Genomic DNA, 23,847 nt, shown 5'->3' on the forward strand with positions numbered 1-23,847 from the left:
TCTCCAGTGCACGTGGAAAATTGGTGCACTGATTGGCCCTCCACATGGTTTGGACCTCTACTCAGTGCATAGATGAAGTTGAAGAGAACTGACTTGAAGGTAAGAGGTTGCCCCCGAGCTCCATCTGCTGGTATATCAGGGGAAGTGCACTCCACCAAGCTGTAGCTCTGTCAAATTATGGATGAATGTTCAAATAAGCCTGCATAGCCTAAAAGAACGCTATCAAGATAAGCAAATGCAAAGGGGCCAAAAACAACAGAAAATTATAAAGCATATGAAGAAAACAGAAGATATGGATAACCCAAATGCCCAAATTAAAAAGCCAGAGGAGACACAGAACTTGGAGGAATTAATTAAAGAAGTACACACAAACATCTATATCATGGCTCAGGATATAAAGGGCATAAAGAAGATGCTAGAAGAGCATAAAGAAGAATTTGCAAGAGTAAATTAAAAAAATAGCAGATCTTGGAAATAAAAGATACTGTTGATGGAATTAAAAAGATTCTTGAGACATAATACCAGATTTGAAGAGTTAGAAGAACAAATTAGCAAATTCAAAGATAGTGTGATGGCAAGTGAAAACAAAAAAACCAATGGTGAAAAAAAATGGAAAAATTTGAAATAGATCTCAGGGAAATGATGGACAATATGAAGCACACAAATATAAGAATCATTGGTGTTCCAGAAGGTGAAGAGAAGAGTAAAGGACTAGGAAGACTATTTGAAGAAATTGTTGGGGAAAACTTCCCAACCTGCTAAATGACGTAAATATGCAAATCAAAGATGCCCAATGAATTCCAAATAGAATAACTCCAAATAAACCAACTCCAAGACATATTCTGATCAGATTATCAAATTCTGATGAGGAGATAGTTCTGAAAGCAGCAAGAGAGAAGCGCTTCACCACATGCAAGGGAAACAACATAAGACTAAGTAGTGACTACTCAGCAGGCACCATAGAGGCAAGAAGGCAGTGGTATGACATATTTAAGATTCTGAAAGAGAAAAATTGCCAGCCAAGAATTCTTTATCCAGCAAAACTCTCCTTCAGAATTGAGGGAGATCTTAAATTTTTCACAGACAAACAAATACTGAGAGAATTTGTTAACAAGAGACCTGCCCTATAAGAAATACTAAAGGGAACTCTACCATCTGAGAAAAAAAGAAAGGAGAGGCAGGCCTGGAAAAGGGCACAGAACTGAAGAGTTTTAGTAAGGGTACACTGAAGGAAATAGAGAGAGGGGAAAAAATACATCCAACAAATAAAAACCAAAGAATAAGGTGGCTGATTCAAGAACTGCCTTCACAGTAATAACTTTGAATGAGAATGGATTAAACTCCCCAATTAAAAGATATAGATTGGCAGAATGGATTTAAAAATATGGACCATCAATATGTTGTTTACAAGAAACTCATCTTAGACCCAGAGACACAAAGAAATTGAAGGTGAAATGATAGAAAAAAATAATCCATGCAAGCTACAGCCAAAAGAACACAGGGGTAGCAATATTAATTTCTGATAAAATAAACTTTAAATGCAAGGATGTCATAAGAGACAAAGAGGGACAGTATATACTAATAAAAGGGCCAACTCACCAAGAAGAAAAAACAATCATAAATGTTTATGCACTCAGTCAAGGTACTCCTAAGTACATGACACGAACATTGGCAAAACTGAAGGAAACAATAGATTTTTCTACAGTAATTCTGGGAAATTTCAATACATCATTCTTTCCTATAGACAGATCAGCCAGACAGAGGACCAGTAAGGAAACTGAGAACCTAATCAATGTGGAAAAGGAATTAGATTTAACAGACATATGTAGAACATTACATCTCAAATTACCAGGATATACATTCTTTAGTGCTCATGGAACTTTCTCCAGGATAGTTCATATGCTAGAGCATTAAAAAAGCCTCAATAAATTTAAAAGGATTGAAATTATTCAAAGCACGTTCTCTGACCACAATGTAATGCAACCAAAAGTTAATAACCATCAAAGATACAGAACATTCACAAATATCTGGAGGTTAAACAACACACTCCTAAACAATCAGTAGGTCAGGGAAGAACTTGCAAGAGAAATTGCTAAATATCTAGAGATGAATGAAAATGAGAGCACAACATATCAAAACCTATTGGATGCAGCAAAGGGGTATTGAGGGGGAGTTTTATAGCTCTAAATGTATATATTAAAAGGAAGAAAGATCTAAAATCAAAGAACTAATGGAACAACTGAAGAATCTAGAAAAAGATCAACCTAATCCTAAAGCAAGTAGAAGAAAATAAATAACAAGGATTAAAAAAGAAATAAATAAGGAGAACAAAAAAAACAAAATAGAGAATAAATATAACCAAAAGTTGGTTCTTTGAGAAGATCAACAAGATTGACAAAACCTTAGCTAGACTGCCAAAGTCAAAAATAGAGAAGACACAAATAATAAATGAGAGGGGGGGGGGACATTACTGTGGATCTCAGAGAAATTAAAAAAATCATTACGAGGCTACTAGGCACAACTGTATGCCAACAAACTTGATAATTTAGGAGAAATGGATAATTTCCTGGAAACACATGAACAACCTAGACTGACCAGAGAAGAAATGGAAGACCTCATCCAACCAATCACAAGCAAACAGATCCAATCAGTCATCAAAAAGCTTCTACAAATAAAAGCCTGGGATCAGATGGCTTTACAGGGGAATTCTACCAAACTTTCCAAAAAAAACTGACACCAATCCTACTTAAACTCTTTCAAAAAATTGAAGCAAATGGAACACTATCTAATTCATTTTATGAAGCCAACATCACTCTAATACCCAAACTAGGTAAAGATGCTACAAGAAAGGAAAACTGCAGGCCAATCTCCTTCATAAATATAGACACAAAAATTCTCAACAAAATATTGCAAATCGAATTTAAAGACACATTAATAAAAATCATACTCCATGACCAAATGTGGATCATTCCAGGCATGCAAGGGTGATACAACATAAGAAAATCAATCAGTGTAATATACCACGTTACCAATCGAAAGGGAAAAAATCAAATGATATCTCAATCAATGCTGAAAAAGCATTCGACAAAATTCAGCATCCTCGTTTGAGAAAAACACTTCAAAAGGTAGGAATTAAAGGAATCTTCCTCAATATATTGAAGGTCATATATGAAGGACCCACAGTCAGCATAGTACTCAATGGCAAGAGACTGAAAGCCTTCCCTCTAAGATCAGGAATGAGACAAGGATGCCACTGTCACCACTATTATTCAACATTGTGCTGGAAGTTCCTGTCAGAGCAGTCTGGCAAGACGAAGAAATAAAAGGCATCTAAACTGGAAAGGAAAAAGTAAAACTGTCATTATTTGCAGATGATATGATCTTATATTTGGAAAACCCTGAGAAATCAATGACACAGCTACTTTAGCTAAGAAACAAATTTATTAAGGTAGCAGGATACGAGATTAATACACATAAGTCAGTAATGTTCCTATACACTATAAATGACCTAACTGAAGAGACACTCCAGAGAAAGATTCCGTTCTCAATAGCAACTAACAGAATCAAGTACCTAGGTATAAACTTAACCAAAGATGTAAAAGAGCTCTACAAAGAAAATTACATAACTTTACAAAAAGAAATAAAAGGGGACCTCAAGAGATGCTAAAATATTCAGTGTTCATAGATAGGAAGGCTAAACGTCATTAAAATGTCAATCCTACCCAAACTGATCTACAGATTCAATGCCATTCCAATCAAAATTCCAACAACCTACTTTAGACTTGGAAAAGTAGTTATCAAATTTATTTGGGAGGGAAAGATGTCTCAAATTGCTAAAAACATTCTAAAAATGAAAAATGAAGTGGGAGGACCTACACTTCCTGACTTTGGATCTTACTATAAAGCCACAGTAGTCAAAACAGCATGGTATTGGCACAAAGATAGACATATTGATCAATGGAATTGAATTGAGAATTTGGAAATAGACCTCCAGATCTACGGTCGGCTGGTTTTTGATAAGGCCCCCAAATCCAGTGAACTGGGACAGAACAGTCTCTTCAATAAATGGGGCTGGAGAAACTGGATATCCATATCCAAAAGAATGAAAGAGGAGCCTTACCTGACACCGTATTCAAAAATTAACTCTAAGTGGACCAAAGACCTTAAATAAGAGACAGTACCATAATGCTCATAGAAAATAATAGAGGGAAACATTTTCAATACTTAGATTTAGGAGGTCGCTTCTTAGACCTTACATCCAAAGCACGAGCAACGAAAGAAAAAATAGATAAATGGGAACTCTTCAAAATTAAAAGCTTCTGTATTCCAGAAGGTTTTTTTTTTAATTGTTTAAATTTATTAACAACTGACCACAGTAAGTCTTCCAGGTAAGTGTTTGATAGCATAGCATAAATTAAAGATCAAATATATACATATGTCAGAGGGAAAAAAACAAAAAAATGACTCTAAGTGCATCAGTAAGAATGAATAATGGTCAACAGTGGTTCTAGGAGAAGAAAAAGAAGAAAGATCTTCCACCACAATCCAAAGAACTCTTGAGGACTTCACTGAAACTGTTTTCTGGAGTTTTATGTAAGAGGTCACTTCAGAAGGACTGAAGCTACTCATTCTTAGGAGCTTGTGGAATCCTCAGCTGGAGAAGGAGATGGGGCTGGAGGTACCATGGGGTAGTCCATGTTAAGAGGAGGTATTCCTTTTTTTTTTTTTTTGTTTTGTTTTTGAGAGAAGGAATTTTTTTTTTTGTAATGAAGTTTTTTTTTTTTTTTAATTCAGTTTTATTGAGATACATTCACATATCATACAGTCATCCATGGTGTACAATAAATTGTTCACGGTACCATTGTATAGTTGTGCATTCATCACCCCAATCTATTTTTTGAACATTTTCTTTTTACAGAAAAAGTAAAAATAAGAATAAAAAATAAAAATAAAAAAGAACACCCAAATCATCCCCGCCTCCCACACTATTTTTCAAATAGCTTTTGTCCCCATTTATCTACTCATCCATCCATACACTGGATAGAGGGAGTGCGATCCACAAGGCTTTCACAATCACACTGTCACCTCTTGTAAGCTACATTGTTATACAATTGTCTTCAAGAGCCAAGGCAACTGGGTTGCAGTTTGATAGTTTTGGGTATTTACTTCTAGCTGTTCCAGTACATTAAAACCTAAAAAGTTTGTCTATATGGTGCGTAAGAATGCCCACCAGAGTGACGTCTCAACACCATTTGGAAGAGAGAAAGAATTGTAATCAATAGGTTAAACAATTTACGTAACTGTGTTGAACATAATATATGCAACATTAAATTCTGGGTAATACATGAATTGTTTTCTCTATGTGGGAATACCTCCCCTTGAGGAAAACTGATATATGACAGTCTTGACTGATCATTCATTGCTAGAAAGCTTTGGCACAAGACCAATTTTGTATAGCACACTTCCAGGGTATGTTTAAAATAGAGTTTGGTCTTTTAAAATTGATTTGCACATAATTTTAGGGAGATTTATCTATTGGTTAAAATGAATTATCATCTGTGCCATAGTTCCATAAGCATACACTTCATTTTCTGATAAAGAAAGCTTTGCTCTACATAGTAATAAAATTTCATTTTATGAAAAAATAATTCCTGAGGCATGCATCTCTTCTGTACCTCAAAGGAATTTGTGAAAAAGATAAAGAAGCAGCCAGCACAATGGGAGAAAATATTTGGAAACCATGTATCTGTTAAGAGACTGATATCTTGCATACATAAAGAAATCCTACAACTCAATGACAATAGTACAAACAGTCCAATTAAAAAATGGGCTAAAGATATGAAAAGACATTTCTCCGAAGAGGAAATACAAATGGCTAAAAAACACATGAAAAAATGTTCATCTAATTTTCACTTTTACTTTTAACAATTTTATTGATAATTGCAATTGCATTGGTTCTGATAGGCCCCTTCAAAATTTCTCTTTCATCTTTTGTGTGGTTTCACTATCAACTTTGTGGTCACCTATTAAACACCTTGAGAATCTTGTGCTTTGTACAAGGTTATTGCACTTATCACCAGCTGAAAATGATGAATGCTTTCTCCTGAAAACTCCTGAAAGAACACAGTTCTGTCATGCTGGCTTTTGGCACGCTGAAGTCAAATAGAAGACACTAAAAATTTTTAATTATCACCAAATCTGGTGAGTTGTCAGCCCAGGGAATTCTTTTACTCTGGATGGTCTGATGAACAATTATCTGTACCTTGGCTTTCTGATGATAATGTTTACTTTACTCTTGATCTTAGCCAAAAGGCCAAGAAGCAATATGTTTGATATATTTACTTTCAGTTAATAGTGTTCTGAAGAAGAGCAAAGCATCTTTCAGTGGAAATTGAGCAGATACTGAAAGGCTTTCAACCACTGTAACTCAGCAAATCCTTTTGGTTCTGAATTGTGAGGAAACAACAACAAACAAAGGGATTTGATTGGGGATCTTGACAGGCTGTTTGTGTATCTCTGCAATATCTTTGTATCTTTGGGCAGCTATCTGAATAATCCAGGTATTCCACTTTAATGATCTGTAGAGTCTTAAATGCTAAGGAACTACTAACAGATGATTTGTTTTTCTATAATTGTTTGGAGTATTGTATAGGTGGAATGTTGTGTTGACAGTCTAGAGCCAAACTAATATCTGTTCTAAAGATGCAGAGATGCTGCCCATACTCTGTAGGGATTTACAGTCTGGTGGAGAGCAGACATGCAAACCATTATTTTATAATTAGTGTTCCTAGCTCTTGAGTGGGGAGGACACTACAAACGGAGTAAAACAAAACAAAATTTCAAAAAAACAAAAAACCTTAGTTGCTCAAGAAGCAATTTAAAAATAAATTCTTCATATTATAACTGTTATAAAAATGTTTGACTTTATATTCAGAATTTCATGACATTATTGAAACAAGTAAACTATATGAGAGATTCCAGACTGACCTTGACACTGGACATCAGTTATTTGTATGATGTAGCCCATAGAGACTGATAATACAAAATTCAAAAACTGTTAAGTCTCAGATTTCGTGAATTTACTTGACATGATTATAGGTGTTCTGGGGATTTTATAGAGCAGTGGTTTCAAACTTGGGTGATTTTGCCCCCAGGGGACACATGGCAGTGTGGATGGAGGTGGTACCAGCACCTAATTTGTAGAGGCCAGGGATGCTTCTAAACATCTGACAATAAACAGAACAGCTCCAGTTACAAAGAATTACCAGCCCCAATGTCGATAGTCTTGACAGTTTGAGAAACACTGATACATATTGATGGAAAAGTAAAAGAGTGTATATACCATATCCTTATATTTCAAATTGCTGATGAATATTTGGGAAGATAATAGTCTGGTGGCCTTCAGAAATGAAAACCATCTAGTTAGTAAGTTCTTCACTCATTCCTGAAAAGTTTATCAAGACCCTAAACAATGTCAGGCATAGCTGTAGGTCCTGGGCTGCCCCAGAGAACCCAGCAGGTACTTCCTGCCTTCAGGATCTCCTGTCCTAATGGGGGAGACAGGTAGTAAACTGGCAAAGAGAACATATGGCATGGAGCAGTGGGAAGTGCTACATGGTAAGCAAGGTGATGTGACAGGCAGGGTGTGATGGGGTGGGGGAAGGGAGCACGTCAGTCTGGATGGTCAGGAGGGACCTGTCTGAGGAGGTGGCATTTAAGCTGAGAACCAAATGGAGGAAACAGCCAGATAAGATATTTCAGGCACAGCAAGCAAGTCTTACAAACATGCTAAGGTGGGAAGTGAGGGTGGCATATCTGGGGAGGAGCTATCTTCAGTTAAACTAGACGTTAAAGAAATTTGCAAACATGTAAAATGATAGCATACTTCTCAGTGGACTTTTTTCATAAAAATAGGTTATGTAGGTTAACAAATTATGGGTTTATTATTGTTAATGTTAAATGAATTTGTAAATAAATGTATTGAATAAATAGATATTACAATATTTCTGTTTTAATTTCCAATATATTAAGCTTAGATACCTATAAGCCACGTAAACCAAAGCTTTTTGGGGTTCACAATTTTTTGAGTGGAAAGGAATTTGAGACTAAAAAGTTTAAGAACCACTGGCCTTAGAAAAATGCCTGGCACGTAGCATAAATATTGAATTTTTTTCCAGTAGTTTATTAATATTTGTTTAAATTTACAGATACTAGCACCACAGTATGTATGCCCATTAATTTTTTTATGTTAAAGGAAGAAATCCTACGCAAAAAGTTGGGAATCAGTAGGAGTTCAGGGAAGGATAAAATCCAGTGAACCATAGGGATTGCAGAAAGTTCATGGAAACTATATTAAGGGAACATAATATGAAACTTGAAGGATGAATTAATCTAGTATTCTCCGGCTTAAACAGTACTCTCCCTTGACTCCAAATTGACCCCCATATTTCCGCTCCCTTTCTCAGCAAAACCTTTTTAAAATTTTTCTTTAGTTATTGGCTCCATTTCCTCATCCACAGTTTTCCCTTTAACCTGTAAAATTGAGACTGCTGTAGTCAAGGTCACCAGTTACTGCCTCCCATGTGGTCAAATCATGTTATCTCTTTACACCTTCCTTGATTTCCCAGCAATGTCAAGGCAGTTGACCATGTCCTCTTTTTTGAACCCCCGTCTTCTTTTGGCCTATGTGACATCAATCCCTTGGTTTAGCGCCAACCTTACTCGAAGCCTTCTCTCAGGCTTCCTTGGTTTCTCTGCTGCCTGACCTCTAAGTGCTGGAGTCCCCTGGCTTCTTTCCTGGGGCCTTTTGTAAAATGGCACCACTATCAACCAGCCATCAAGGGAAAGCTCAAATGTCAAGGCTTTATCATTTGTTAGCCTTCATTTTTCCCTCAGGGAAACAAAACCAAACAAATAAAACACTGATCTTCTGAAGAATTGTAATGCAATAATATTAAGTTCAGCAAGTGAAAAGAAAAAATATTTTTCCATATTGTTGTCTGTTCTATTTATTTTCATGACATGAATATGCTTTTTCCCATAAGACTGTGAACCTCTTAAAAATGTCCCCTTTCACTTTTATATACAAAAAGTTGTTTTTCTCTTTGCATTTTAAATAGCCACAGTTTGAATGTGATAGATTGCTTTTAAGATCATTGTGGATATTTATAGTAGTGAAGTTTAGTGCTTCTATGATATAATGACATTCATATTGGCATGAGATATTTAGAATTAAAGTAATAAAGTGTTAACACATGTGGGGTTTTGAGAGTGCCCCATGTGTGCCTGACTGATGGAAAGAGTGGGAGGGATAATGAGGTGAGAGGAATCCATTAGTGCTTTGAAATCGTAAAATAAGAAAATGTCTTCTGTGTCAAACTCATGGTGAACTAGCAGCAGCTGAGCAGACAAGGAGAAAGCAGATTGCTGTCACGTACCTACTAGACCTGGATGAGTTTTCTTCCTTTGGATTTCTTGGTAGTAAATCTGTGGCTTTTTTTTTTTTTTTTTTTTTTTGCTTTCTTTGATTTTAATTATTGTAGGATCGTTAACATATGCTTTCACCAAATACATGGTCAGACAAAAACAATGTGGAGCAAATTAAAGAGAAAGTGAAGAGTTCTTTCTGAGTGGGAAGAAAGCAGCCCAAGACCAGAGTGATACCTAGGAATATTTTGGGAGGAATCCTAGCAAAATGATAGCATGCTAACCAGGTACAAGTGGAGGGCACAGCTCACCAGGTGCAGGCTAACAGTACGTGCAGGGGCATCTGATTGCCTCCCTCTTCCCAGTGTGCCTTAGCCCATCTCATCTGAATCACCTGTCATGGAACCTCAGCCTCCAGAAATTATGGATTATGTTTTTCTTAGCGGGGAAGACCCTTTGGCAGCATAAGAGAAACCTCAGGTGGCTGAAGGAGAGGAAATTGTACAGAGAAAGCCATCATTTGACATGGAGTTAGAAGTCAAGGTGAACTAAGTAAACCTGTTTTTCCCATTACGACACACTCACTTCTGTAAGTCTGGTTTTTTCAGTCTTTGGAAGAATAAACATAAAGGAATGGTCATCAAAATGTGGTCTCTGGACCAACTACATCAGAATTACCTAGGGAACGTGTTCAAATGGAGATGTCTGGGTTCAAAGCCAATCTCCTCAATCCGGCCTTCCAGGGCCAAGGCCAGGGAATCTGCGTTTGGAACAAACTCTCCAAGTCTTAAACACAGCAAAAGGCTTGAGAACCATTGGTATTAAAAACTATTTCCTAGTGCTTAATATCAATATGTTTGTGCCAAGATGAACATTATCAAATTCTGAGGAAGTTCTAGGCCAATGAGAAGGACTGAATGCCTGGTAAACAGTGTACTGAGTTCGTCAGTTGTATCTGTGATAGGATTCTAACACTCCTATATTGCTGTGATACCAGGAGGATTAAATGCCCCAATTCCCAAAGCCTGAGACAATTCTGTAGGTACTGGCTGTTAAAAGATGGTTCTGGAAAAGAGTATTTATCTTTATCTTCAGAAAGGAAGACTTGTTACACATTTTGTAAAAAAAAGGCCATTTTCATGACTTTGCACTCTCAGCAAACTGTCTAAAAATTGCTGTTGCTGTTGTATAAAGTAAGGCTCTTGGGAAAAATAAAGCTTGGTCAGAAATCCTAACAAGTTCCAGGTTTGCTTTCTTTTACGGTTAAATAAAAAGTTCCATATTGTCACTGAGGAAAAGAAGATAAAGAGTCAGATAAAGTAACAGTTTACTTTATTAGTTTATGTGATCCCTTTTAACTCATAATTTGATTCTGTTTTACTACCTCATAGCTTCAATTTATTGGTTTCAAAATGAGACTGAGTTCAGTTTATGAAGAAAAGGTTTATAAATGTAGAGGTGATGTTTAAGTTTTGCTTGGATGACAGGTTACCTGTTTACTATGTGGTCAATAAGAAATGTAAATGAGGTATGTAAACCAACCGTATTATTTTAAGACTAACTGGAAAGGGCTCAATAGCATTTTTGGTATGAGTATGTGGAAAAATATTCAAGGAAAACAAAACTTAATTTTTTTAAATAAAAGAAATTAAACAAAATAATAGTAATTAAAATGGCTACTTAAAGTCAGAAAATTGAAATCTCTCTTTCCATTGCCATTTATACCTAACTTTAGAAAACAGTTCAAACGATTGTATCACGTTTCCAGTCAAAAAAATTAAGGTGACATCCATTACTTTTTATTCATTTTTAATTAATTCTGCTGAAGTTAATGGGGTGGGGATATCAGCACTAATATGGCTTTGTAGTGTTGTGGAATCTGAAACATGAACTGGTTGAATCATTTTCAAGTTGTCTTATTAGAAATGTATTGAGGCTGATAGTTTCTGAACCTTCTGAACATTCCTGAGTTTTGTTGCTCTTACAAATCTTTTGAAATATCTTATGTCAAACACACTATTCTTATTTTAATTTTCATTTGCTTGATGCTGTCTGCAGAGGTTCCCTAGAGTTTATGCTTGTTCTGGGGAGTTGGTGGGCTGCAAAGTCATACCCTGACTTGGCAGGCATTAGGACTGGTAAGGGAAGGAATGAACTCACCTGGTTACCAGGTAGTTAATGGATGGTATCTCAGTGGACTCGATTCACATTTGCCAGAGGGGAAGTCCTTTCTCCTTTTCCTTCTAAACTTTCTTTTTTTAAGGACCGGTATAAAGAACTCTTTCCATCCTTTTTTTTTTTTTTTTCTTTTCGGTAATAAGAGCTTGTTTAGCCATTAGAGCGTAAGGCCTTTAAGAAGAGTCCATATCTTTGAAATGCTAATGAACTCATTTGCTTACCATGGAGCTGTGGAGAACCCAGACCTGATCTCAGAAATACAAATTCTGGATTCCTGAAGATGGGGGTTGGTGCTGGTAGAAGGAAAGGGAAAATTTTTCCATTTCTGCTTGAAGGGCTGTCCTTAGAACTGACGATTTGCAGGGAGCATACACACACATACTCTTTCTCTCAGTTATAAGGGGTGGGGGGTTGTCACTTAAGAATTTCTAGTCTTTTAATTTTTGATTAGAAATACCATTTATATTAGATTTTTGTGCTTTACAAGCCTTAGAAGTTTAGGAAACATCTGACTCCACATGTTCACCATATAACTTTGAGATACAAGTAGATAATTTAATTTATCTATAGTTCATCATTTTTGGCCCTGAGCCAACTAACACTGTAAAGGAGTTATTATTCCCAAGTAGAAGTAGCAAGTATAAGGGTTCACCTTTTATAACAAAACTATTATATCCAACAATTGGATTTTCAGACTTTTGTTTCTTGTAAAAAATTTAATTTTAATCACCACCTAGTTATTTTTATTAACCTCATGTTACCCTCATAACACCTTTTCTTATTTCATGCAGGCATTTTTACACCGAATGAACCAGTGTGCAGCATCAAAAGTTGACAAAAATGTAACAGAGGAGACAGTGAAGGTGAGGAAGTATAATTGGTCCTCGACCCAAGCACATGTTGCCCTTAGATACAATTTTATCTATGGGATGTTACTATAGTATCCTTCAACCTTTCATCTGTTTTAGTATAAGTCTTTGTGCCAGTGACTTGTGTTGGTGATAATTAGAAAAAGGAGAACTAGGGTTTGGGAAAAGAAATAGGAGGTTAAGAGGATGACATAGAAGACAGAGAGACATGTTATAATGAGAGAGCTTGGAATGTTTCAAAAGAGGAAGAAAAATAAACCTGAGAACTGGGAACCTTAGCATCCATGAGAAGGGAGGGAGCTGAGCTGTGTGAAAGGCTACTGCTAGAGATGGCTCAACAACCTGATGTGGGCAAAAGCTACTTCCAGTCTCCATGTTCACTAAGGACCAAATGCTTTGGAACGTCTGCTGGTGCAGGAAAAGAAGTCCACTTGGTATCTTCAACTAAGGAGCAGATGCATAAGCAAGCATTTCTTTTAAACTGTAGTGATGGAAAATTGTGAAAAGTCTTGAAAAAAAAATAAGTGATAGTAAATGAACAGTTATTGTTCTGTAGTTATTACTCATCCAAGTTGTATAAGTCATCATTGATATTTATTGGTGGTGCTAATTTGCTGAAAATAATATTTCTAAGGATTTCACAGGCTCTACTGATTTTGTTCCTAACTCTATTTTCCCATGAGTTAAAGGGCTAACCGACCATGGCAACTTTTTAGTGGCGTGCTTTTGGTTGCAAGCAAAAGAAACAGTTCCTCAGATTGATTAGAAGATACATTAGCTCACATATTAGGAACTCCAGACAGAAGTTTCAGGACTGGTGACTCAGGTTGGTGACCAAGGTTGCCAGTTACTTTCTCATTCTCCCATCTACCATCCAGGTAATCAGCTTTGCACTTGGACTGGCTCCTCCAGTCGCTTCCAGGCATGGCACATTCCAGAAAAGAGGTCCCTCTCCAGAAAAGCCTGCCAGAAAATTTGCCCACTCTTTTTTTATCTAAAGCCCATCTTGGGGAATGGTGTGGAATATCACGCTTGAGTTCAACCAATCACAATTTGCTTTGAAAGCCAGGAGTAGGTTCTTTGTTCCCAGAGAATTATGGGGTAGAGGGGATGGCCAGCAAAGAGAAAGGGAGGAATGGATACTAAAAAGCCGGTGAGCTTTGGAGGGAGTGCTCTGATAGATTATTAGCGGTGCTTTCATAGATTAAAAAAAAATTTTTTTTTTTTTTTACTGGTTCTCTGCTGCACTTACATATTTGTTTATTTACAGATACTGTTCTCAAACATTGAAGATATTCTTGCAGTACATAAAGAATTCTTAAAAGTTGTGGAAGAATGCTTGGACCCTGAACCTAATGCTCAACAAGAAGTGGGAACCTGCTTTCTTCACTTTGTAGGATAACTTTCCATGTTTACTTTATAAGCTCCCTCAACCCCCTACCCCCCTATATTTTAAGGTTTAGCTCTTGGCATGGTGGTATTTGTGATTTCAGCATTAGAAGTAAAATCTGACTCCAAAAGTTTGGGGTCTTTTAAGGCCAATAAAATCTTCTATCTAGAGCCAGAAATGGGGAGAGTGCCTCATCATCCATTTTATTCAGTTAAGAATAAACAGCCTTTTCTTTTCCCCAGCAAGTTAGTTCTTCGCAGTCTTCTGTAGCTTTGAATTCTAATGAATATTCCGGCTGTTCATAATGAATGGATTTTTATGTTTCCGTCAAACATAGAACATTTTTCTTTTTGAGGCAGAAAATCCTCACTCTTATAGTGGCACGATAAGGCTTTTATTAGTTCCAGTGTTCCCTTGTTAATTGACTCGTGACAAGCCTGGGGGTGAACAAGCCCAGTGGTTCTAGATACACAGATGCCCATATCTGAATCTCCCTCCAGGAGTAGAAGGTTTGTTAGAAGGCTGCCCTGAGCAGACAGAGCAGAAGAATTAACAAGTCAGCACACATTTATGAACATAGTTGATTCAAATAGTCTGCATGATCAGTTTTGTATCTTCTTACATGAAACTGAAAGCATGCAATCAATAAGCAAAATAAAAAGCCACCTGCAAAAGAGAAATCTGCCTTCAGAACTAAAGGACATTTCATAGTAAAAACCAAGAAATAGTGCAGCTATTTATACCACTCCACGGATGCTAATTTTCCGAACACCAATTTGAGTACATTATATTTATGGAAATGCTATGCAATTAATGTCTTACTTAAAAATGTGTGAGAGTATTCTGTTATAGAGTACACTTTTTATATTTTATTTCTGATAGTTCCTTATGAAGACATTTTTATTTTTGTATGTAATGAGAAGGCTATAGTTTATTTTTATCAGAAAATGTTTCATAAAGATAATTTTAATAAAGGTAGAGAGGCTCCTTGGGTGTAGGAAGATCAAGCTGTGCTTTTATTCGACACAGCTGGAAGCCAGGCGTGTTTTTGTCCGCTTACCACAGCCTGTTCCCTTTCATGAAAGAACTGGAAACTTCCGGTTGGACTAGTTGCTCTCTCGGGCCAGTGGTTGCACATGGGAATCTTGCACCCTGACACCCGTTTCCTCAATAACACATTATGAATCTGTCATCCATGAATTCAGCTCAACTATTTCTGAAGTTTATTTTGTTCTGGCTCATACTCTCTCTTGAGATAGGTAATTCAATACATTCTCTGCTGGCTATATAAAATAGCACTTAGTGTTTCTAAATGCGTGTCTTTGGTATTTTGAAGGTTACTCCTGCTCTAACATTTGATCACTAAGTTTTGTCTTTTTCTTTTTATTGGTACTGCTTTGGTAGCTATTGATCATAGCCTCTTTGAGAAAATCTTACACGTGGAAGAGACATTGCTGATCAGGATGGTGAAATTCCTCCTCTATGAAAGAATGTTCTTTATAACCTCTATGAAAGATAATTTTGTTTCTACTTGCTCACTTTTGGTGAATAGCTGTAAATTGTTAGAAAATTGTATTGATCTCAAGCCTGCCCATCACTGTCCTTGCAGTTTCCAAGTAGCTGTCCTGGTTTTGTGTTTTGAAACTACATGCAGCTGTAAATCCTAAAACATGACAGCTATTTGAAAGTAGCTACTATTTCTTTTCTATTTTAACTTTCCATACTTTTCTCTATTAACAAACACCTCCTTCTGAAATGACCTCTCTTAAGTAGTGTCTTCAAGGTCCATCATTATTTTACTCACTTATTTCTGGATATTTCCCAGTTTGTCAGTGTCCTTCTTCAACACGTCTGTCCAGATGGGTGTATTTGAACTTCCAGGTACTATGTTTCTTTATTTCTGTGTGATCAGGCACATGGTTTTCCCTCTACCTAAAATGCCTTTCTTCTACCTGCATGAGAATCTTGGATTCATGTCTTTGGACTTTGCTCAGATGTTACTTCCTTTTTAAAGCTGTATCTGAATCCTCCCAACAAAGCTAAGTACTCACATCTCTGCTTTGCTGTCACCTGGATCATGTATCTATTAATGCATGAATCATGTTGGAGTGTAATTTTATATGTCTATCTCTTCTTCTAGACTGTTCTTCGTCATGGATTGGGGAACATAATAAATAAAATTTATTTACATGCACACACACCTACACAGTAGAGCTCTTGAAATCTAGTATACATTTATTAAAGCTTGTTTATGAACATCATATAGATTAAAATTTCAAAATGACTAATAAAATGACTATACTCTTACTTGATTTTACAGAAAGACAAGTTTCGTATCTATGATGAATATTGTAGTAACCATGAGAAGGCACAGAAATTGCTTCTGGAACTTAACAAAATAAGAACAATCCGGACATTTCTTTTGGTAAGTATATATTTATGTCATCAAATATGCTGTTATTGGTTGATAGGCCCAGAGAGAGCCAAAGAATAGCATCACTGGGGCATATACATCTGTAGGTAGGATAACTCTTTTAGGATTTTTGGGTTAGGAAACTACAGTCCTTTGATGAATTTAAGTGAGAGTTGGAATAACTTGTATACAGAGCCACTGATAAGGTCCCCGCCTGGCTGATGAGGCATTGTTTGTGAAACCCCACAGGTTCCTGGTGAGAATTATGACATTCGTCACTGTTTTGTGTTCCACAGTTCGTCATTGTTTTTATATCCTCTAACTCCCTAGAGTTTCGTTTAGTTCTCCTAAGAATGCTATAAGTAGGGCAGGAACAGGAAGGAAGTAAATCATGGGTGAGGTAGAAAAGAAATTTAAAGATTGACCTTTCTCCTACATACAGTCACTACTCAGTTTTCATAAAAGCAGCAAGAATGTGTATTTAGCTTATTTTCTTAAGAATAGCACCAGAAATATTTATTTCAGCAGTTAGTTATACAGTGTAATTGTCAATGAAAACCACATTGAAGTGTGCAATTAATTCAGTGATATTTAGCAAATTATGGAGTTGTGAAGCTATTGCCACATTCCATCACCCCCAAAAGTTCCCTCATGCTCACTTACAGTCAATTTCTGTTCCCATCTTTAGCTCCAGGTACACACTTATCTGTTTGTTTCTACAGATTTGCCTTTTCTGGAAATTTCATATAAATGGAATCATACAATGTATTCTATTGTGCCTGAATTCTTTTACTTAGTGAAATGTTTTTGAGGTTCATCCTTATTGCGACTACCATTCTGTTTATAGACCACATTTTGTTTATCCATTTGCCGGTTAATAAACTTGTAGACTGGGTCCAGTTTTGGCTATTATAAACAAAACTGCTATGAACGTTTGTGTACAGGTCTTTGTGTGTGTGTGTGTGTGTGTGTGTATTTATGTGTATATACACACATATATTTTCATGTCTCTTGGGAAGATATTAGGAGTGGAATTGTTTTGTCTATGGTAAGTTTATGTTTCACTTATTAAGAAACTGCTAAATGATTTGCCAAAGTGGTTGTGACATATCCGCCACCAATGTATGAGTATTTCAATTTCTCTGTGTCTTTTTCAACATGTGATATTATCAGTTTGTTTGTTTGTTTGTTTTTTTAAATTATGGCCAATTAGTGGGTGTATAGATATCTCATGGTGGTTTTCATTTGTGTTCCCCTAATGACTAAAGATACCTTACATGTTTTCATGTGCTTATTAGCCATCCATATGTCTACTTTGGTGAAAAGCTTTTTCAAATCTTTTGATTATTTTTTGATTGGGATATTTATCTTATTGAGCTGTAAGAGTTCTTTATATATCTTGGATTTAAGTCCTATCTCAGAAATATAATTTGAAAATATTTCCTCCTCCCAATGGGTGTCTTCTCTGTTCATTTAAAAAATATTGTAATGAGGATTGTAAAAAAAAAAAAAAAAATTGTCTTTTGAAGATTAAAAGCTTTTAATTTGGACAAAATGCAATTTATCAACTTTTTCTATTATGACCATGCCTTTGATGTCCTATCTAAGAAATCTTAGCCCAGCTCAAGGTCACAAAGATTTTCATCTAAGGATGCTTCTAGAAATTTTATGGTTTTCTCTCCTATTCAGGTGCATGGTCTATTTTGAGTTGCTTTTTATGTGTGGTATGTGGTAGGAGTCCAAGTTCATTATTGTTGTGTATTGGATATCCATTTGACTTGGCACCATTTGTGTAAAAGACTAGCCTTTCAAAACTCAGTTGACTGTGAATATAGTGGTTTATGTTTGAACTCTCAGTTTTGTTCCATTGATGTGTATGTCTATCCATTTGCTGTACTACATGGTCTTGGTTTCTGTAGCTTTGTGAGTTTGAAATCAGGACGTGTAGATTCTCTGATTTGTTCTTTTTCAAAACTGTTTTTGCTTTTCTAGGTCCTTTGTATCCATGCATATTTTATGATCAGCTTGTCAGTTTCTTAAAAAAAAAAAGCTTTCTGGGATTTTTATAGGGATTGTGTTGATTCCATATATCAGTTTGAAGAGAATCACTGCCTTATATTGATTCTTTTAATCAATGAACATGGGATGTCTGTTGTTTATATATTCTTCAATTTCTCATAGCAAAATTTTATAGTTGTCAGTGTTCAGGTCTTGTACTTATTTTGTTTATTTTTTTCTAATTATTTTATTCTTTTTAATGCTATTGTGATTGGAATTGTCTTAATTTCTTTTTGGGATTGCTCATTCCTGTTATATAGAAACACAATGGATTTTTGTAGATTGATCTTCTTTTGTTTGTTTTTAACTATCAAAAAATTAAAACAAACAAACAACAAAAAAACACCACAACATTGCAAACAAAACAAAGCCAAGGATTAAGAAAAGCAAATAACCTAAAATAACTACTTTGCTTCCAACATGTTCCTACCATACCCCAAGAAAATTAACAAACCATAATCAAACAAAGGTATAAGAAAAACCGTCTTACGATCTAAATTCATTTTAGTTCCAGCAGATTTTTGTAGATTCCTTAGGAATTTTTTTTTTTCCTATGGTCAGAAAACTTATATTTAGAATTTGCCAGCTGGACTCAGTTTAGATGATCCCAATTCTGTTGGCAACATCCAAAGCATCATAGTCAGGAGTCAACTAAACACATGCCTTTTTCTCTCCATCAGGCTTGATCAGGGTGTTGACCTTTGCCATGTCAGTGTCATAGAGCTTCCTCATAATCTGTATGATCTGATGCTTGTTGGCCTTGACATCCACAATTAATACAAGTGTCTTGTTTTCAGTCTTCTTCATGGCTGGCTCAGTGGTCAGGGGGAACTTGATGATGGCATAGTGGTCAAGCTTGTTTCTTTTGGGGGAGAGGATATTTGGGCTGTCTTTTGAGACACAGCATCATGGGCTGCCGGAATGTGGGTGAATGTGGATCTTTTTTTTTGTTGCTGTGGATGCCTTTCAGTACTGCTTTCTTGGCTTTCAAAGTCTTTGCTTTGGCTTTGGTTTTGGGAGGGGCAGGGGCTTCCTTCTTCACTTTTGGCACCATCTTCTTGAAAAGTTTCTTAGGATATTTTTTACTTACAGGATCATTTCATCTGAAAATAAAGACAGTTTTATTTCTTCATTTGCAATCCTAGATGCTCTATTTTTATTGTGTTATGGCACTGACTAGAATCTCCAGAATTATGATGAAAAAAGTGGTAAAAGCAGACACCCTTACCTTGTTTCTGATCATAGGGGGGAACATCCAGTCTTTCATCTTTAAGCTGTAGCTTTTTTGTAGATGCTGTTTTCAGGTTAAAGAAGTTCCATTACATTCCTCATTTATTGAGAGCTTTTATTAGAAATTGGTGTTGGATTTCGGTGAAGGCTTTTTCTTCATCCATTGGTATGATTGTTTAGTTTTTGTCCTTTTTTGTATTAGTGTTGTGTACAGTGTTTACTAGTTTTCAGATGTTAAGCCATCCTTGCATTTAGGGATAAATTTTTGATCATGTTATATGATTCTGTTTAATATCTGGATTCAGTTTACTTATATTTTGTTAAAGATTTTTGCATCTTGTTCATGAGGGAATTTTGTTTGTCTTTGGTGTCAGGTGGCCTCATAAACTAGGTTGGGAAGTATTCCTTCCAAGAGCTTATGTAGGGTTGGTACTATTTCTTCTTTCCATATTTGATAGAACTAATCATTGGCACCATCAGGGTCTATTCTCTGCTTTCACTAATTAAATTTTTTAATTGTCATTTTTTTTCAGATTTTCTTCTTTGTTTCTTTAGTGAATTTTGGTAATTTGTGTCTTCCTATGAATTTGTGAATTTTATCTAAGCTGTCTGATTTGTTGACTGTCTAATTTGTTGTTATATTCTTCTCGTATAATCATTTTAATTTCTGCAGAGGAAGTAGAAATACCCTGTCTTTCTTTCCGTATTTTACTGATAGGTGTCTTTTCTTCCTTGTCAGTATAGATAAAGCTGTATCAATTATGCTGATCTTTACAAAGAACCAACTTTTTTTTTCTGTCTAAAACGAGTTGTATTTCCTTAAGAATTAATAATGAGTTTACCTTCCCTGGGAAGGGAAACTCAAAGGCTGGTTGTAGAAGGACCTGGAGCTTTGGTCTTAGGGGGTCTTTCGTTGGATGCCACTCTGCCTGCCTTCTTCCTGGCCACCACTCTGCCTCATTCATGATCACAGGTTTGAATGCTTAGTTTTCCACAAAGAACCAACTTTTGATTTTATTGATTTTTTTTTCCCTGTTGATTTTCCGTTTTCTATTTCATTAATTTCCAGTCTATCTTTATTATATCTTTCCTTCTCCTTGCTTTGGGCTTAATTTATTTTTCCTTTTCTAATTTCTTGTAGTTAAAGCATAGATTATTGGTTTGAGAACTTTTCTCCTTTCTAAGCTATACATTTCCCTCTACATACTTTAGTTGCATTTTAAAAATTTGAAATGTTGTGTTTTCTTTTTCATTCACTTTTTTAAATGCAATTTTATTGAGATATATTCAAACAGCATTGAACCAATCCAAAGTATACAGTCACTGATTCACAGAATCATCACATAGTTTTGTGTACAGACCCATGATTAATTTAGAACATTTTCATTACTTCAGAAAAGAAATAAAAATAAAAAGGAAAACCCTAATCCTCCCATACTTCTTTTCCTCCCCATATTATTGACCCATAGTATTGATGCAGTACATCTGTTACTGTTGATGAAAGAGTATTGAAATACTAACTACAGTTCATAGTTTGCAGTAGTACATTTTTTCCCATATACCCCTCTATTATTTTTTTTTATTCACTCTTAAAAAAATCTAATTTCCTTTGTGATTTCTTTGATCCAATTTTTGTTCAGAGGTTTGTGTTGGGAGGTGTTTCTCAATGGGGCTCTCTTGTTTCTGTATATTGTCTAAGCAGAGGACCTGACTTTCTTTGTTTTGGCTTATATATTAAAGGATATTTGTATCATGAACAGTCTTGGAAGACAGGGATACTGTCTTCCTGTGCAGCAAGGTGCACGCTTGCTTTCTGCCAGTATTAAGACATTCTCATTTTCTAATCTTATATTTCTTCTTTTGTGATGCAACTCAGTGTGTATTTGTGTCACTTGGCCCTCTCTGTGCAGTACTGTGGGAATTGGGGCTGGGAAGCCAGCTCCTGAATGCTGATACTCCGGCTACTGCTAGTGCTGTGAGGAATAAACTGTCCTATATCTCTGACCCAGGAGTCTCATGTCTTATGCCTGCATCCATGAAACTGTGGCAGGCTAACTTGTTTGTTTGCAAGAAGGGGAAAGTCTCAGAATAGTCACAGTTAAGACATTTTTTTGGTTTTGCTTACCAATATTAGGAATTTTCCAAATTTTTTCCTGTTATTGGTTTCTTACTTAATTTCATTTTCATCAGCAAGTGTACTTTAAATCAATTTTAAATCCCCTAAGAATCATTGGAAAATTTTTAAGGCCTACCATATGGTCTGTCATGGAGAATGTTACTTGTGTGCTTGAAAGTTATGTATATTTTGTTGCTGTTGGGTAATGTGTTCTATAAATGTCCAGTCATTTTTCTTAACAGTACTGTCCAGATCTTCTATATCCTTCTTTCTGGGCACTCCATCACTTATCGATAGCGGGATATTAAAATCTCCCAACTATAATTGTTAAATTGTCTATTTTATTTTCAATCTATCAGTTCTTGTTTTGTGTGTTTTAGGGTTATGTTGTTAGATATTTATGCATTAATTGTTATATTTATCATTATGAAATGTCCCTCTTTGTATCCAGTAGTAAGGCTATGTTGTCTGATGTTATTATAGCCATGATAGCTCTCTGATTGTTACTATTTGTGTGGTCTATCCTTTTTTCATTATTTTACTTAAAAAACTATTTGTCTTTGAATCTGAAATATGTCTCTGGTAGATAGCATATAGTAGGTCTTGCTTTTTCATCCAGTCTGACAATCTCTGTCTTTGGATTAGAAGGTTTAGTCTGTAATTATTGATAGTGAGCTTTTTTAATCTATAAATTATTATTTTTTCATCAAATTCAGGAATTAACATGTGCCTTTTTATTATGTTCTTTGCTCCTCCTCTACTGCCTGGTTTTGTATTAAACAAGTATTTTTTGGTGTGCCATTTTAAATCTGTTGATTTTCTTAACAGTATTAAAAAATTTTTTTAATGTGGCTGCTGATCTCTGTTCACCTTTTAATTTTTATTTTCATAATTTGACCTGACTTTCTAGGTGCCACCCCTGTGACTGCTTAGCTTAGGGGTCAGTCAGTGACTTGTCCGGGGTTGTGCTGGGATCATTCTCCGTGTCGTCTGTGGATCTGTGTGTGAGTGTGGAGTGGGGGCGCATTCAAAGGTCAGGCAGTTTTCAAGTCTGACCCGTCTTTTTCTTTCTGTGGGCTCCTTTCAGGTCTTCCCTGCGTGTGTGCACAGATTTCTGGTCAGCCAGGGATAAGTGCAGAGTTTCTCTAGCCCTCTATGGGTCTCCACGTTATGCCTGTTAACATTTTGTCTAATGTGCCAAGCCTGAGACTTGCCCAAGCAGGACCGCAACTGCACACTAGCAGAACTGTGGTGGCCATTTCCTGTTTGTCCTGTGGAGTGTGCTGTTTTTACTGACTGACTACATACACCATTGGATGTGGATTTTAGCCCTCTGTGGCCAATCCAGTCTGCCCCCTACATCAGTAGCCTTGGAGGGCAGTGCCACTGTGATCGTGCTACTGTGTAGGACAAGCTGTGGCATTCTTGGTGGAGCCAAGAATGCCACAGACTCCCACTATTCTTACCTGACGTTCAGCAGTTTTTCGTGACTAAATATTCTTAATTTGTTGTTTGACTTAATTGATATTCAGAGACCTGAAATTATTGTGTTTGACAATTTTGTCCAGTTTTATGGTTGTTTTTTGGGAAGAGGATAATCGAAGCTCCTACTCCCCTGAAATTTTAAGGGTCTTTATAAAATGTAAGAAACGCTGTCTTTTCTAATGCACTCTGTCCTCAGCAGGGCTGACTCAGGATTCACCTCAGTTTAGTCTTGTGTGCTGAATTGGGAGAAGCCACAGTGAAAAAAAATCACAAGTCAAGAATGTTTCTTTTAGATTACCCTATAGCATAGTCTGGTAAAAACAAAGCAAAACAAAAACAAGACAAAACAAAACAAAAAAAGCCCTGGCTTTTATAGTTCTTGCCCTGGTACTTACTGGCCACCAATTATCTGGATAACTTTAGGGAATTTATTATATTTCTGGTATCGTTTTCCTTATCCATTAAGAGGGGATCATAATACTTATCCTGTGAAAAGCTTAAATGAATTACAGATTTCGGGTGATAGTAGTATCATTTGGGGTCCTTGGATATGCTGCCATCCCAGTAAGTTTTACTCATCAGTGAGATGGCTGGGAGTTGTTACTTCAGAAATATATACATATGCATATATATTTGTATACATAGGAAGAGTGCTGGCTCTCATAAGCGAGTCTAACATGTT

At 36.1% G+C, this 23,847-nt stretch overlaps 1 protein-coding gene across 3 annotated transcripts in view; it reads left to right on the forward strand.

Moving 5' to 3' along the window:
• Nucleotides 1-23,847, forward strand: part of PREX2 (phosphatidylinositol-3,4,5-trisphosphate dependent Rac exchange factor 2) — a 332,829-nt gene that overhangs the window by 55,834 nt on the left and 253,148 nt on the right. For all 3 annotated transcript variants that reach the window (XR_005211591.1, XR_005211590.1, XM_037802580.1), the window contains exons 2-4: nt 12,396-12,467; nt 13,744-13,866; nt 16,184-16,288. Coding sequence is in view for 1 of the 3 variants with exons in the window: in XM_037802580.1 (XP_037658508.1) it covers nt 12,396-12,467; nt 13,744-13,866; nt 16,184-16,288 (300 nt within the window). In the remaining 2 variants the exon portion in view is untranslated. The remainder of the gene's footprint in view (nt 1-12,395; nt 12,468-13,743; nt 13,867-16,183; nt 16,289-23,847) is intronic.

This window comes from Choloepus didactylus, chromosome 14 (genome assembly GCF_015220235.1).
Source record: "Choloepus didactylus isolate mChoDid1 chromosome 14, mChoDid1.pri, whole genome shotgun sequence".
Classification (NCBI taxonomy): Eukaryota; Metazoa; Chordata; class Mammalia; order Pilosa; family Megalonychidae; genus Choloepus; species Choloepus didactylus.